Source organism: Nerophis lumbriciformis, linkage group LG08, assembly GCF_033978685.3.
Source record: "Nerophis lumbriciformis linkage group LG08, RoL_Nlum_v2.1, whole genome shotgun sequence".
Classification (NCBI taxonomy): Eukaryota; Metazoa; Chordata; class Actinopteri; order Syngnathiformes; family Syngnathidae; genus Nerophis; species Nerophis lumbriciformis.
The window spans coordinates 19200415-19218313 of record NC_084555.2 but is presented as its reverse complement, the minus strand read 5'-3'; the positions used below and the strand labels follow the sequence as shown (position 1 = coordinate 19218313).

General features: G+C 41.7%; 1 protein-coding gene across 2 annotated transcripts in view; it reads left to right on the top strand.

The window, feature by feature from the left end:
- prorp (protein only RNase P catalytic subunit) overlaps positions 1-17899 on the top strand; it is a 28313-nt gene that overhangs the window by 1066 nt on the left and 9348 nt on the right. Inside the window, exons 3-7 of one of the 2 annotated variants that reach the window (XM_061968415.1) lie at positions 37-271; positions 359-645; positions 2075-2122; positions 8923-9055; positions 16504-16614. In XM_061968415.1, the coding sequence (XP_061824399.1) occupies positions 37-271; positions 359-645; positions 2075-2122; positions 8923-9055; positions 16504-16614 (814 nt within the window). Of the gene's footprint in view, positions 1-36; positions 272-358; positions 646-2074; positions 2123-7757; positions 7832-8922; positions 9056-16503; positions 16615-17899 lie in introns of those variants that run through there. The other variant, XM_061968416.1, reaches the window with a different exon arrangement.

The following is a 17899-nucleotide window of genomic DNA, read 5'->3' as shown; positions in this document are numbered from 1 at the left end:
GTCACAAACCTTCTCACATTGTCTATCTTTCCTTAGATCCCTGCTGACATTTGTAGCCACGGAATCAGGAACCCTCTCCTATAAGTTGCTGCAACGGTACTTGACACTTTGTGTCAATGGCAATCAGGACACGGAAGTATTTGATGTCTATGACATCATGCGAATGAGTTTCCCTTCTTTGGATGCTGGAGCTTGTACTCTTTTCATTCGGTCTTTCAGCCGCACTGCAAGGTGGAAAGAAGCCCTCAGTATCCTACAGTACTTAAAGAAAGTGAGCAAGTTTTTTCTTATAAAAGGAGCTTGTATGTGTGTCTTATCAGAACTGTATCATCATCTAGTTTTACTCTCATCTCTGCAGGTCGTTACGCCATCACCAGCTAATTATGGCAACATAATTGCTGCAGCAATGCTAAATGATGACCTGATCACTGCCTGGACTCTTTATGACGAATTAATGGCAAATGGGCAGATTCCACAACAAGAGACTTGGAGCTGTTTGTTTAAGAGAGTGTGCAAAGAGGAAGTAAAAACCATGTCGCCGAGTGAGCAGCAGAAGAGGCTGCTGGGAATTCTGCTGAACCTGAGAAACAACCAGGTTTACCCGCAGCTGAGCCTTGCCAGCAGCATCAAGACGTGGTTCGAAAGGTAAGACAGTATATTTGCAGGATTTTCTTTTGTATACTGTTTTCATCAGCATTGGGTACTTTTTAAATTTTTCACACTTTTCTTTTTCTTTGCTTTTCACATTCGAACTGATATAGTACCAATTCAGAGTACCTGGTAATCGGTACTGATTTTTTGTACTTTTGTGTGTGTTAATAAATGTTAATTGTTAAATAATAAAATGTAATTTATTGAATTTAAGATCTAACAGTAAACTGATAATGATAACTGCCTTGTCTAGTTGGTATATATTGTATCATACATTTGAAGTCGCCATTACTAATGGTAATCACTAGCATGTATATGGCAAAGCCAATGTAAATTAACATTGTGCTCACTTATTTGTTTGTTAGCTGATCATTAAACATGTTGTCAGTTGATTTCATGATTATTAAACTTGAAAATGCAATTTCGGTCAGAAATTGCTGTGAATGCTGAAAAGCCCAAGCCAACCTGAAATGCTAACAGGTAGCATGCTAGCCAGATAACGCTAATGTTAGCATGCTAACAGTTAGCGTGCATCAACTATCAAATTATATGATGCTGAGGTGCATACCGGCAAAATTAGCTTAAACAAAATTAACACTCTAGCATTTGACTAATATTAGGAAGGAGTATTTTGCCTTTGGAACAGTTCGAATTGATTTTATTGCAGAATACGTGTTATGAAAAATTGGGAAATCCAGAAAAACTGGGAATTTTGGGATATAAAAAATGAATAGCCTGAATTTCCTGAAGAAGTGTAATGTTTTGATGGTGGAATTTGAAATCGGTCGAAACTTGTGGGAGAAGTAGTCAAAAGAAAAAAGTGTGGAAACTGTTATATTTAAAAGTGGGAATTACGGGAAACCTGGAATTTTTGGAAGTAAAAAAAATTTTAGTTTGAATGTCCAGGATGATTCAAATGTGATGCAGATTGAATAGTTTGAATCTGCTGTGATATGTGAACATTTGAAAGTTTGCCTATTAATTTTTAATGAGACAAAAAATCCCTGAAAACTTGGAATTGCTACTAATCTGGGAATTTTGGGAAGATAAAAAAATGTTAGCCCAATTACTTTGTCTTGAAGCAGATTATGCAACATAGGCCTACTACCTAGTTGCAACCAGCAGAAGCACTGTTGAGTTGAGAGAATATAGCATTAGATCTTTTTATTCAAAAATGTTTTTTTACCGTATTGAAACAAGATTATAATTGTTTGTCTGTAATTAATCTTACATTAGTTAATGATTCAATCCTATATTATGTGCTTCAAACTGTTGTCAATCAGTTAAGTCATTCAATAAATTAAATCCACTATACATATCCAATGTAGCCAATATAAATCATTAATCAAACATCATATTTTATGATTTTTAAACACCAAAAGGTGGAAATTTCTGTTTCTGACAACACTTCTTCTATTTCCAGTATTCCAGGACAGCACTGGAGAGGAACTTGGAGCAGCGCTACCCCAAAGTACGACTGACTTGAGCATTTACTAACAACTGTTTTCTTTCATTCTTTATTAATCTTTGAATGGAAAACCTAAAGGGGGAATTCACTTTTTTAGGAATTTTGCCTGTCCTTTACAATCATTATGAGAGACAAGAAGAGAAAAGTTTTTAAATTTTTTTTGCATTCAAATTTGTAATAATCTGCTCGTCCTAGGTGGCTAGCAATGCAGTTTTGATTGATTGATTGATTGAAACTTTTATTAGTAAATTTCACAGTACAGTACATATTCCGTACAATTAACACCCGAATACGTTTTTCAACTTGTTTAAGTCTGGGTCCACGTTAATCAATTCATGTTAGCTAATGGGAGCAATCAATTCTACCTCTAAATCACTTAAACAATTAATCCAAAAAACGCCAACAATACTTCATTTATGTTCCGTAACCTGTATAATAACCAAGCTGTAGCAACATTGTTATTGTAAGAGCAAACATGGAAGAACTCTTTTTTTTTTTTTTTTTTTTTTTTTTTTTTTTTTTTTTCCCAGCCTAATAACACATCGGCATGCCACATCATTAGCTGTAAACTAGCTCCGGCAAGAGGTAAGCTAGCTCCTACGTCAGTACCCAAATCTCTTCTGAGTTTGTAATGCACAATGCGATAGGACACCAATCTGTACTGACTGAAAAACATTAACAATTATATTACAGTATCTGTAAAGTATCATTTCATGTTTTGTTTTGAAACCGCTAGCTCGACAGTATACGTACTGTATTTGTAATAACAAGCATGCATCCAATGATCCTAGGAGCTATGTTGTCCGGGGGATTTATGCCCCCTGGTAGGGTCTCCCAAGACAAACTGGTCCGAGTTGAGGGATCAAACAAAGAGCAGCTCGAAGACCTCCATGAAGAATAAAAACAAAGGACCCAGATTTCCCTCGCCCGGACGCGGGTCACCGGGGCCCCCCCTCTACATCCAGTCCCGGAGGTGGGGCACAGCCCGAAGAGGCAACGTGGGTCCCCCCTCCAATGGGCTCACCACCCATAGCAGGGGCCATAGAGGTCGGGTGCAGTGTGAGCTGGGCGGGAGCCGAAGGCAGGGCACTTGGCGGTCCGATCCTCGGCTACAGAAGCTCGCTCTTGGGACGTGGAACGTCACCTCGCTGGGGGGAAGGAGCCTGAGCTAGTGCGTGAGGTCGAGAAGTTCCGGCTAGATATAGTCGGAGTCAATTCGACGCACAGTAAGGGCTCTGGAACCAATTCTCTCGAGAGGGGCTGGACTCTCTTCCACTCTGGCGTTGCCAGCAGTGAGAGGCGACGGGCTGGGGTGGCAATTCTTGTTGCCCCCCGGCTCAGAGCCTGCACGTTGGAGTTCAACCCGGTGGACGAGAGGGTAGCTTCCCTCCGCCTTCGGGTGGGGGGACGGGTCCTGTCTGTTGTTTGCGCTTACGCGCCAAACAGCAGCTCAGAGTACCCACCCTTTTTTAATTCACTCGAGGGAGTACTTGAGAGTGCTCCCCCGGGTGATTCCCTCGTTCTACTGGGGGACTTCAACCCTCATATTGGCAACGACAGTGAAACCTGGAGAGGCGTGATTGGGAAGAATGGCCGCCCGGATCTGAACCCGAGTGGTGTTTTGTTATTGAACTTTTGTGCCTGTCACAGATTGTCCTTAACGAACACCATGTTCAAGCATAAGGGTGTCCATATGTGCACTTGGCACCAGGACACCCTAGGCTGCGGTTCCATGATCGACTTTGTAGTTGTGTCATTGGATTTGCGGCCTCATGTTTTGGACACTCGGGTGAAGAGAGGGGCGGAGCTTTCTACCGATCACCACCTGGTGGTGAGTTGGCTGCGATTGTGGGGGCGGATGCCGGACAGACCTGGCAGGCCCAAACGCATTGTGAGGGTTTGCTGGGAATATCTGGCAGAGTCTCCTGTCCGAGAGAGTTTCAATTCCCACCTCCGGAAGAACTTTGAACATGTCACGTGGGAGGTGCTGGACATTGAGTCCGAGTGGACCATGTTCCGCACCTCTATTGTTGAGGCAGCTGATTGGAGCTGTGGCCGCAAGGTAGTTGGTGCCTGTCGTGGCGGTAATCCTGGAACCCGTTGGTGGACACCGGCGGTGAGGAATGCCGTCAAGCTGAAGAAGGAGTCCTATCAGGTTCTTTTGGCTCATAGGACTCCTGAGGCAGCGGACAGGTACCGACAGGCCAAGCGGTTGCGGTTTCAGCGGTTGCGGAGGCAAAAACTCAGACATGGGAGGAGTTCGGGGAAGCCATGGAAAACGACTTCCGGACGGCTTCGAAGCGATTCTGGACCACCAGCCGCAGCCTCAGGAAGGGGAAGCAGTGCACTATCAACACCGTGTATGATGAGGATGGTGTTCTGCTGACCTCGACTGCGGATGTTGTGGATCGGTGTAGAGAATACTTCGAAGACCTCCTCAATCCCACCAACACGTCTTCCTATGAGGAAGCAGTGCCTGGGGAATCTGTGGTGGGCTCTCCTATTTCTGGGGCTGAGGTTGCTGAGGTAGTTAAAAAGCTCCTCGGTGGAAAGGCCCCGAGGATAGATGAGAGCCGCCCGGAGTTCCTTAAGGCTCTGGATGCTGTGGGGCTGTCTTGGTTGACAAGACTCTGCAGCATCGCGTGGACATCGGGGGCGGTACCTCTGGATTGGCAGACCGGGGTGGTGGTTCCTCTCTTTAAGAAGGGGAACCGGAGGGTGTGTTCTAACTATCGTGGGATCACACTCCTCAGCCTTCCCGGTAAGGTCTATTAGGGTGTACTGGAGAGGAGGCTACGCCGGATAGTCGAACCTCGGATTCAGGAGGAACAGTGTGGTTTTCGTCCTGGTCGTGGAACTGTGGACCAGCTCTATACTCTCGGCAGGGTCCTTGAAGGTGCATGGGAGTTTGCCCAACCAGTCTACATGTGCTTTGTGGACTTGGAGAAGGCATTCGACCGTGTCCCTCGGGAAGTCCTGTGGGGAGTGCTCAGAAAGTATGGGGTATCGGACTGTCTGATTGTGGCGGTCCGCTCCCTGTATGATCAGTGTCAGAGCTTGGTCCGCATTGCTGGCAGTAAGTCGGACACGTTTCCAGTGAGGGTTGGACTCCGCCAAGGCTGCCCTTTGTCACCGATTCTGTTCATAACTTTTATGGACAGAATTTCTAGGCGGAGTCAAGGCGTTGAGGGGATCCGGTTTGGTGGCTGCAGGATTAGGTGTCTGCTTTTTGCAGATGATGTAGTCCTGATGGTTTTATCTGGCCAGGATCTTCAGCTCTCGCTGGATCGGTTCGCAGCTGAGTGTGAAGCGACTGGGATGAGAATCAGCACCTCCAAGTCCGAGTCCATGGTTCTCGCCCGGAAAAGGGTGGAGTGCCATCTCCGGGTTGCGGAGGAGACCCTGCCCCAAGTGGAGGAGTTCAAGTACCTCGGAGTCTTGTTCACGAGTGAGGGAAGAGTGGATCGTGAGATCGACAGGCGGATCGGTGCGGCGTCTTCAGTAATGTGGACGCTGTATCGATCCGTTGTGGTGAAGAAGGAGCTGAGCCGGAAGGCAAAGCTCTCAATTTACCGGTCGATCTACGTTCCGTTCCCATCCTCACCTATGGTCATGAGCTTTGGGTTATGACCGAAAGGACAAGATCACGGGTACAAGCGGCCGAAATTAGTTTCTTCCGCCGGGTGGCAGGGCTTTCCCTTAGAGATACGGTGAGAAGCTCTGTCATCCGAGGGGAGCTCAAAGTAAAGCCACCGCTCCTTCACATCGAGAGGAGCCAGATGAGGTGGTTCGGGCATCTGGTCAGGATGCCACCCGATCGCCTCCCTCGGGAGGTGTCTAGGGCAAGTCCGACCGGTAGGAGGCCACGGGGAAGACCCAGGACACGTTGGGAAGACTATGTCTCCCGGCTGGCCTGGGAACGCCTCGGGGTCCCCCGGGAGGAGCTGGACAAAGTGGCTGGGGAGAGGGAAGTCTGGGCTTCCCTACTTCGGCTGCTGCCCCCGCGACCCGACCTCGGATAAGCGGAAGAAGATGGATGGATGGAGCATGCATGATCAATATTATGGTGACTCACTCGATAGACAGTTGTTTGTTTGTTTGTTTGGTCCAGCATTATGGGGATATATTTTCCGGTTTATTTTAGGTAAGCACTCAATTTATGTCGGGATAGATTGGTTCCAAGTTCCACATTTACACCGTGAACAAGTCACGCTGACCTCAATCTCGGCTTCGGTCTGCTCTATTTCACCCTTCCTTTGTACTCGCTTCTATAAGCAACAGTTCATTGTCCGTGTATTCAGCTTCACAAAAGTACGGTTGTGAATCATCATTTGTCCAAAAAAAACCTTCTTCGTCTTCTATTACCAAGTTTGCCATGATTAGAAAACACAGGCGTTTGTTTCCGGAAGTAGGAACACACATTTGTTGCCGAAAGTCGGAAGTGCTATGGAAACGGAAATAAATGCAATGAAAGAAGTTCCAGCAATGCTTAATATTACCAATATACGGTAAATATTGCATATATTACATAAGGGTGTAACGGTACACAAAAATTTCGGTTCGGTACGTACCTCGGTTTAGAGGTCACGGTTCGGTTCATTTTCGGTACAGTAAGAAAACAACAAAATATAAATTTTTTGGTTATTTATTTACCAAATTTGTAAACAATGGCTTTATCCTTTTAACGTAGGGAACACTATAATAATTCTGCCCAAAAATAGAAATAGCTCTGTGTGTGTTCCAATTCAATTATTTAGTGTCTCTGGATCTTGTTTACATTTCAGCTCAGATAATACAGTTCTTGGAGAAAGGTTTTGGCGAGTAAAGCAGTACAGTCCATGTGCTGCGGTTAAGGGTGAAAATGTGTAGAGGGTTAGCTCGAGAGCCTCCTACCAGCCCAGACAGAACAGGTGGGGGGGTTCCTGGCTGGAATCTCCCAATAACGATCCTTGGACTAGATGCTTTTTTTCCCTTAGCTCGCCATCATAAAGAGAAGCCTGGCCTGTGTAAGAACCAGGACCATCCTTATAAATCAATGTGTACACACATCAAATATCTTCATTAAATAACACTAATTGCATTATAAAGTATTCAGAACAGGTTCTAGTTTTTCCTCAATATTGTACAATTTAAATCAACATACATGTCAGAATCACAATATGCAATAAAGTGCTAAAATAACCATTAGCAGCATAAATGGCCTATACAATTCGGTCAGTGCACTAAACGTGCTTATTATCAAACACATTCAAAAGTACATTCAATACACAATAGTTATCATTGGTTCAAGTCATAGACCTTGTACATGGACAATTGAGAAATATGCCACAAAGACTGTTGTAATGAAACAATGGAAGAAAGACTAATATATTTTCATAAATATGGACTCACCAACTCCGCATCTACAGTCACACACAGCTTAATGACAAAAAATCCGGCGCTGGTAGTCGGCTCTATAAAGTTAACAAATAGGCATTTAGTTTAGAATCCCATCAGCACAATATTTCGTGTGAAAATGAGAATAACAACCTACCTCGAGCAGAAATACAACCTGTCTCCCCTCACGTCCTGTCTACTGGCCACTTCCTGCTACCGGCTTAAAAGCACAGCTGATTGCACTGCGGTGGTCACGTGACTAGGTAGAGCTGCGCGCTCTCCCTAGTCACGTGACAAAGAGTAATACAGAGCAAGAGCCGAATAGTCTCCGCAAAAGTATGTATTTGACACCTGCGTTACACCAGCATGCCGTGTGTTGTGCCTCGGTGTGCATTGTTTACACAACGTGCGGTACGCTACTTATGTCCGTCCGTGCAGTGCGCTACTTAATATGTTCGTGTGGAAACTCGTTCGGTACACCTTCGAACCGAACCGAACCCCCCGGACCGAAACGGTTCAATACAAATACACGTACAGTTACACTCTTAATATTTCATATTGTTATGAATGTGTCTGTTACTGCAATATATATAGGCTTGCAGGGTGTATACAAAATGTTGATTTTTTTTAGAGGGCTGTGAAGGCTACAATGGTGAGTCCCATTAGCCGCATCTTTCAAGCAATTTTAATCATCTTTAGAATCCTAAAAAAGACGTGTTGTCTCTCATAATGATAATTTTTATTTAGCCTTTATTTAACCAGGTAAAAAATCCCATTGAGATCAAAGATCTCTTTTCCAAGGGAGACCTGGCCAAGAGGGCAGCAGCAAGGTTACATTAAAAACAGTAAACAACACATAAAACATCACATTTACAACATTAAAACTTGCTCACATAACACATGTGCATACAGACAAGGTAGACTGCAGTCCTTTCACAGAAGCTTTAAACTCATTCAATGTAACAAGGGTTTGAAGTTTAATATTCGATTGAAGGTTATTCCAAGCCTTCGGTGCTGAAAACCGAAATGCTTTCTTACCCAGTTCAGTTCTGACTTTGGGAACGACAAATTGCAGAACATTCTTTGAACGAAGATTGTGACTTCCTTGTTTCTTTGTTAAAAGACAAGACAGATAAGATGGAGTGATACCCAGAATGGTTTTGTAGATGAAAACATACCAATGATTGAGGCGTAGATCACATAAAGATGTCCAGTTAACCATTGAGTATAACACGCAATGGTGAGTAAGGAGAGCGCAGTTGGTGATGAATCTCAGTGCCCCGTTGTACACACTATCTAGCTTGTGGAGACAACCAGCAGTAGCATTCATGTACAACACATCTCCATAGTCAATGGAGAATGATCTGCAAAATTCCAGAAAAAGTGCAGTACCCCTTTATTTAAATCTTCTGTTTGTGTGTGCTTAGGGGTCTGTGCAAGAGTTGTGGAACCGAGTTAGAATCCATTCAGCTGACCGATGAGGAGTACCAACAGCTGAGAGCCACAGTCATGACTGCTATCATCCAGGGACGAGACGTTTTTAGAAAGACGACACCAGAGGTTTGTTTTATGAGTTACACAGTAATCCCTCGTTTATCGCTGTTATTTGGTTCCGGATGTGACCGCGATAAATGAAAATATGTGAAGTAGGAAGTCATTAATTATATATTTTATATTTTCATAGGTAGAGCATAAAAACTGTTCACGACCGTCTGCATAGATTTTTTTTTAACAATATAAAAGCCCCTAACATGAAATAGCACCCTTTAGTCAATTTTACTCTCCTCTAATCCAATACAGTAATGCTACCTGGGGCTGAGCCAATCAGTGGTCACGATACTGAACAGTGTGATCTGACTAGTTAGGTCTCATTTAGTGGCCAATACCACTGCAGTATTGATATTTTTAGATCATTAGCCATTTTATGTTTGAAAATGCCTAATTTAGGGCAAAACGTTTGAAGAATATGCCAAAAACAAAGAAATCAGCAATGTTGTGTGAAGCCGCAATATTTAAAGTTCTATGTGGCAAGGGACGAATGACTGTCTTTTTTTGATTATTATTAGCACCAGCAACTAAATGTAATGCACATTAAACGTGGGCACCTCAAGATTCCATTCGTTTCCGATTTTTGGGGTGACGATTTGATTCGGAATCGATTCTCAATTCAACATGACTTTTGTGATATATTATTTGGTAATACAATTATAATAAAACCTTTTCAAAACCGGTTACAAAAGCTCCTCTTGGCTGCTAACGTACGACCTGTAACAACACGCGTAGTGTTGGCCTAAAAACCTATTTAAAAAAATAAATGATTTGCATTTTATTTACAAAAATCACAGAATATTTATAAATCTAATAAAATAAAACAGAACAACCCCAACTCCAACCCAGCTTTACAAAACTTGGGATATACATTTACAAAGCAATTTTAAAAGGAACAGAAAAATTAATAAAAACTACAGACCGTATCAATGATAATAGTATCAATAATTCTTTTTGATTGTTTTTTTTTTTTTTTTTTAATTGCAAAAAATAATTCTAAACATTTTTCTTGATTCTCCAAAATTATGAATCGATTTAGAATTGGAATAAATAAAAATGGCGAGACCCCAAAAGGGACCAGCGGATGGATGGATGGATGGTAGTGAATCGATTTTTTTGAGCACCCCAAATGCACATATTGACATTTCAAAATGGATTCATGAAATCCTAAACAAACCAACACAGCCACTTTCTTCTACTAGATGGTGTTATTTGCACACATATAGCTGCAGTTGCTTGAAGTGTATCTGTAAGACAGTGGTTCTCAAACTTTTTTTGTCATCCCCCACTTTGGACAAGGGGGAGTTTTCAAGCCCCACCTGCCCCCATCGCCCCAACAGAACGCTAATGCCAAGCTTAACATTTTCAAATTTATTGAACATCAAGTTGTATACATTCAAACTCAATAACATAACATAACATCAAGTTCAATAATAAATAAAATAACTGTGCAGCTGTGGTATAACTTGCATCAAGTTCAATAATAAATAAAATAACTAAGCATGACTGACACCAGGTCTATTGCAGCGGGGAGAATGAGCTGCTCAGCAATTGTGTGAGGTGTCATGTACTGTTTTGTCATGTCCGAGCCACCGTAGCATGTGTTCACGGGAGGGAGGGAGAGTTTGGACTCTCGAAGTTGTTAATAAACGGGAGCGATCGGAGGCATTGAGTTGAAACGTGTTGCCTGATTATTATTAAATTAAGACACCTAAATAAGCACATAGGTGAAACCGAGGACATAACATGTGTTTTTTTGCATTGTGCAATTCTGTATGCAACTCTATATGAAGCCATTTGAGCGTTGCTGTTTACTGATGTAGCTTTTACCATGCGCTTCTCCTGTTGACGGTACTCTGTCAGTTTTCTTTGAAAGAAATCAAGTGGCTTATTGACGTGATTGGGGTGTGTGGTCTCGAGGTGTCTCTTTAATTTGTTGGGTCTCATGCTGTCTGCTGCTAGCGCTTTTAGACACAGAACACACAGGGGTCTCTCCTCTGCCTCCACCACCACTGCGGTGAATCCAAGAGCAAGATACCCTTCATCATATTTTCTTTTCGGTTGGCTTTATGGTTGATTAGGCCCGTTTTTCTGCAGGCGCTGGCTCTGGCTCTGGTTCGACGACCTTTGAGGTGCCAGTCACAAATGTATCCATTTTGTGTAATTGTGGTCCACACATTAGCCTGCTACCCATCCGCGCGAAAGTTTGATCCGCTTAGCCCCGCCCCCATTAGTTACTGTTGATATGTCTGTCAAACTTTCGCTCCTACCGAAAAATTTAAAGCCTACAGGAAAAATAAGTAATTTACATTTATTTATATAGCGGATTCCACAGACAGAATCACAAAGTGATTTACAGTGTGTATAGAAAATGAAAGCATAGTAAAAAAAAATAATCTAAGAATATAATTTAAAAAAAAAAAATTAAAGTGAAATGTCCTCCCGTTCCTCACGCCCCACCTGTCATGTCTCTATTCCCCACCAGTGGGGCGCGCCCCACACTTTGAGAAACGCTGCTGTAAGAGGAGGAGAGTGTAAGTATCAAAGGTGCATTTAAGGATTTCAGTGAGGAGCAAAAGTTGCGTAGTTCCAAAAATGAATGATTTTGCATGCCTAATTAGCAAAAAAAAAAATCACATTTGCGTGAATTTATTGGAATATTCTTTTTGATGTGTGTATATATATATATATATATCAATCAATCAATCAATCAATGTTTATTTATATAGCCCTAAATCACAAGTGTCTCAAAGGGCTGTATAATAAAATAAATATATATAGCTAGAATTCACTGAAAGTCAAGTATTTCTTATATATACTTGGTGAATTCTAGCTGTAAATATACTCCTCCCCTCTTAACCACGCCCCCAACCACGCCCCCCACCTCCCGGAATTGGAGGTCTCAAGGTTGGCAAGTATGGTGGGACCTGATATTCAGCTGGGAATGACTAAAACAGTAAATAAACACTAGACATATATTTACTCTATTAGCCACAACACAACCAGGCTTATATTTAATATGCCACAAATTAATACCGCATAACAAACACCTCCCCCCTCCCGTCCATATAACCCGCCAATACAACTCAAACACCTGCACAACACACTCAATCCCACAGCCCAAAGTACCGTTCACCTCCCCAAAGTTCATACAGCACATATATTTCCCCAAAGTCCCCAAAGTTACGTACGTGAGACTTTTTGAGACTTTTATTAGTAGGTTGCACAGTGAAGTACATATTCCGTACAATTGACCACTAAATGGTAACACCCAAATAAGTTTTTAAACTTGTTTAAGTCGGTGTCCACTTAAATTGATTCATGATACAGATATATACTATCATATATACTATCATCATAATACAGTCATCACACAAGATAATCATCAGGGTGTATACATCGAATTATTTACGTGACATGCACATAGCGGCACGCACGTACGGGCAAGCGATCAAATGTTTGGAAGCAGCAGCTGCATGCGTCCTCACGGCACCGTGTCTGCGTATCCAACTCAAAGTCCTCCTGGTAAGAGTCTCTGTTCGCCCAGTTCTCTACAGGCCAATGGTAAAGATTGACTGTCATCTTTCGGAAATGTTAACAATGAAACACCGGCCGTGTTTGTGTTGCTGAAGTCGGCCGCAATACACCGCTTCCCTCCTACAGCTTTCTTCTTTGCTGTCTCCATTGTTCATTGAACAAATTGCAAAAGATTCACCAACACAGATGTCCAGAATACTGTGGAATTTTGCGATGAAACAGACGACTTAATAGCTGGCCATCATGCTGTCTCAAAATGTCCTCCACAATCCGCGACGTCACGCGCTCACGTCATCATACCGAGACGTTTTCAGCAGGATATGTCGTGCGAAATTTAAAATTGCACTTTAGTAAACTAACCCGGCCGTATTGGCATGTGTTGCAATATTAAGATTTCATCATTGATATATAAACTATCAGACTGTGTGGTCGGTAGTAGTGGGTTTCAGTAGGCCTTTAAAACACAATTTTATACAGGTATGAAGTCCCCGCTCCTTTTCTCCATCAGTTGGGGGTCCTTGGCCTGGAAACTGTTGAAGACCTCTGCCTTACACAATGAACATATTCATAACTATCTATTCCATCCATCCATTTTCTACCGCTTGTCCCTTTTGGGGTCGCGAGGGGGTCGCTGGAGCCTATCTCATCTGCATTCGGGCAGGTAGGCGGGGTACACCCTGGACAAGTCGCCACCTCATCACAGGGCCAACACAGATAGACAGACAACATTCACACTCACATTCATGCCAATTTTTTTAGTGTTACCAATCAACCTATGTATTATTATGTAAAAATATCTTCAAGAGAAAACATCTTATTGTTGATTTAGATCCAAAACCGCCGTCCAACTTCACTAACTTGATTGTTATTATACAGTAAATATTAAGGAAGGAATATTAACATCTTGGAAATGCTTTAAAATACATTTTAGCTTTGCCTAAAAATACAACAAACAGTTCAAGTGTCGGATGTTGAATCATATTTGGAAAGTGACTATTTACAGAGGATGCAATGTATGATATTACAGAGTATGTGGTCTCTCACTTTCAAATACTGAGTTCCAGCTTTAGAACATTTGTGCTACGCTCCTGCATGGAAAAAGTGTTTGTGTTTTCACTTTTAGATAGCAGCCGTGTGGAAATAGACTTCTGTGAATTCCCCTGGACTTGAAACCTTGTGCACACGCTCTCTCTGTCACACGCACGCACCTATGCACGCACACACACACACAGTCAAAAATAAATGTGACCTGAAAGAAGAAATGTTTATTGTATTTTTCAGGTGATATAACCAAAAATGTCCTGGTGTTGTTGCTACAAAGCTAGGAAAAGGTTAATCAACACACTTAGAATATCAATTATGGGTCCTTGATCATTTTTATTTGCAGATTGTTTTGTGTATTTATATAGATTTTATTAATCTATTCATTCTTCTTTTTCCAGTGCGGAACAATTATACAACAAAAAGTTTGAATTTATTTAGTTTGTTTAAAATGTTTTCAAATTATACATATATTTTTAAATATATACACATTTATTAGTTAAATATCCCCTAAAGTTTCACTTCCACCAGATGCTTTTTGGAAAAAACTATATATATAATAATAGATATTTGTCTACTCTTCTTGACGGAATTGGTAACATTCCTTTAGGTATTTTGCTAAGGGGACATTTAAGCAAGTATTAATGCGGCTGTACAGTATGTACTGTATGTATTTGAATATGCATGTGATCGAGTGTAAATTAGAGAAAATTCTAAATTAAATCAAATTGATATACCTAATTCTTGTTCGTATAGCTAGGTATATTTCAACTTAAAAAGGGAAGTAGTAAAGACAGAGTAGGGAAGACGAGCGACAGGGAGTCTACATCTGGTGTAATTATCCAGGGACTTTCCAGAGCTGATATGTGAGACCAGCTCATTGTGCTGCTGTGGGTAATATGACTGCTTCCAACACACGCGCACACACACACACACACACACACACACACACACACACACACAACCCTGAATACATCTGCACTTGCACACATAAATCTTGCACTGCAAAAAAGCACTACAGCAGCACTCTTTGTATTTGCAGTATGCATGTAAATAAGATGAAAACATAACAATAGAGGCGGTCCGATTAAAGACACATTTAACAAAATTGAGCACACCGTCATCAAAAAGAATATTCCAATAAATTCACGCAAATGTGATTTTTTTTTTTTGCTAATTAGGCATGCAAAATCATTCATTTTTGGAACTACGCAACTTTTGCTCCTCACTGAAAGGGCTCTGTTGTAAGGTATGTTCGATTTCACTGATTGTTGTCAGTATGGCGCTTATTTATTTTCCGCTATTTTGACACATCAAAGTATATGCATGCTAAATGTATACTTAACCATTAATTTCTCTGTCCTGTCTTATTTCCATTTGAATGTTTCAAATTTTCCAAGCCGTTACAATTTTCTTTAGGTGAAACATTTTTTATATCCATCCATTTCTCCATCCATTTTCTACCGTTTGTCCCTTTCAGGGTCGCAGGGGGTGCTGGAGCCTGTCTCAGCTGCATTCGGGCGGAAGGCGGGGTACACCCTGGACAAGTGGCCACCTCATCGCAGGGCCAACACAGATAGAAAGACAACATTCACACTCACATTCACACACTAGGGCCAATTTAGTGTTGCCAATCAACCTATCCCCAGGTGCATGTCTTTAGAGGTGGGAGGAAGCCGGCGTATCCGAAGGGAACCCACGCAGTCTTGGGGAGAACATGCTAACTCCACACAGAAAGATCACAAGCCCGGGATTGAACTCAGGACCTTCGTATTGCAAGGCATATGTACTAACACCTGTGCCACATATTTTTTTAAATAAAACCTAAATTTAATTTAATCCATCCATTTGTATTCTCGAAGGTCCTGGGTTTGATCCCCGGGTCGGGGTCTTTCTGTGTGGAGTTTCTCCCCGTGACTGCGTGAGTTCTCTCCGGGTACTGCGGCTTTCTCCCACCCCCAAAGACATGCACCTGGGGATAGGTTGATTGGCAACACTAAATTGACACTAGAGTGTGAATGTAGTCTGTCTATCTGTGTTGGCCCTGCAATGAGGTGGGGACTTGTCCAGGGTGTAGCCCACCTTCCGCCCGAATGCAGCTGAAATAGGCTCCAGCACCCCCCACGACTCCGAACGGGACAAGCGGTAGAAAATGGATGGATGGGCATTTGTATTGTACTAAAAGGAATTCAGGTGAAATAAATTGTTCAATAGTTTATTTTTTCAACGCAAAATAACAAAATCAAAACAGAATTTAACATATTTTCCTAAAACCCCTGTCCAGCCATGATTCGAATCCAGTACTTATACGCCCAGCAGTAACACAATTGCAGCGCAGGGGATTTGGGGAATATCCAGAGAAATGTGTCATTATATTATTTTTAGTGACAGAGCAGGGAGAGACTAGGAATGCATTTGCGGTAAAATTTCATACAAAGCATTCAATAATTGACATTTTACATGTGCTTATACATGCAAAACAGGGGGCCCCCACAGATCGCGGGGCCCTACACACCATGTGTGATCTGCATATAGGGAGGGGCAGCCCAGCAAATTGGGCCCATATTTAGTTTTAGGACAGCTTGAAATGGTTTTCTTCTGCTTTTGCAAGACATAAATAATGCAGTTTTTCATCAAAATGTCTCAATTGGAAGCACTCTTATAGAGAACACAAATTTTTGTAACAGATGCTGCCAACGGGTCTTTTGTCAAGAACACTTATAACAAAAAACTGAAGTTGTATACTTTATTTCAACTTGATAAAATAGTTACAAAACGTCAGCCAATTTTTGTTTACAAAAATGATTGAATATTGATAAGACATTCAAGCCCATGATGACAAGTATATGTAAACCTCAGTAGAAGTGTGTGTTTTCCTTCAGGAGTTGGAAAACTTCAAGGCATTTGTGGGGATGAAGCCGGCTTTTGATGTTGTTGTGGATGGACTAAATGTGGCGAATATCACCAAGGACAGAACCAAATTGTCAGAGACGGTAAGAAAACACACACAAACGCTCACATACACAATAATACAGAAAGTGACATGCAATGTTTCCCCGTACATACTGTATGTTTGCGGCCCACCACAAATACATCTGACCCTCCCTGTTCACACTCAGTCATAGACACAATATAATGTACCGGAGGCCCTATGTAACTAGAGTTGCGTGGATTTTGTACTAAAAATAGACGTACGTTCAAATCCAGAAAACTAAGTACACAATAAAAAATTCTGGCGTATTAAAATTTTGCACATTTATTTTTTACATTGCATTCAGCTTGAAATTGGTCCCAGATGTCCAAGCCCCGAACCCCGTCCAGGCCACGCCCCCTTATAAATATACAAATCATATTGAATGTTGCCATGTGCCTGAACAAGCTGCCCAATCAGGTTTCAGTAGGACTCAGTAGGAGTTGTTTTTTTCCCCTTTATTCCATCAAACTGTTTAAAGGGGAACTGCACTTTTAAAAATGTTGCCTTTCGTTCACAATCATCATATAAGACAAGAAGAACAATGTCTTTTTATGCATTCTAATTTGTAAATAAATGGAAATAAAAGGCCGCTTATAACGGAGCCAATTGGAGGTCCTCTATTCCACCCATAAAACCCAATAAATAACCATCCCAAAAAGCGCCAACAATATTCCATTTACAGTTCGTGACTTGAATATTAACCAAGCATTAGTGATATTGTTATTGTAAGCACTAACGCAGACAAACTATTAATAGCGGTGCCGTGATCACAGAGAGCCAACAAGCTTGTGTGGCTATGTTGACATCATTGGGTTAATGAGCTGCTTTCTCAACTCGGAGCTCGTGAAAGTTTTTTCTAGATCATAAATTATGTCTCTCACCTATATAATGGCAGGATGAAGATATAATCCGACAAGCTGGTCAACTTTGGCATCCAATTTAGACCCAGAAATGTCAAGAAAGACTTGAAAAGACGCTTGGTTCCACACAATTTTTCTTTGCGAGGATTAAGAGTCATTCTTCATCTAAACGAGAATATATACATATTCTAACAGTCGCCATCCCAGTGACAGCAGACATTGTACAGTAAGTGATGTTTTAATATGTTTGTTGTCTTTTATGAAGTTTGCTGTGAGTAGTAATCAGTGATGTTGCCGAAGGAAAAAGCGAACATTGTGATGCGTTTTTGAAATTGATGCACCGCCGTATGCTTGAAATGAGCAAAATACGTGAATATTGCATGTTTTTATAAATGAGCCTGTTTCTACGTTACAAATGTACTTACAGCATGTACCTGTATATAA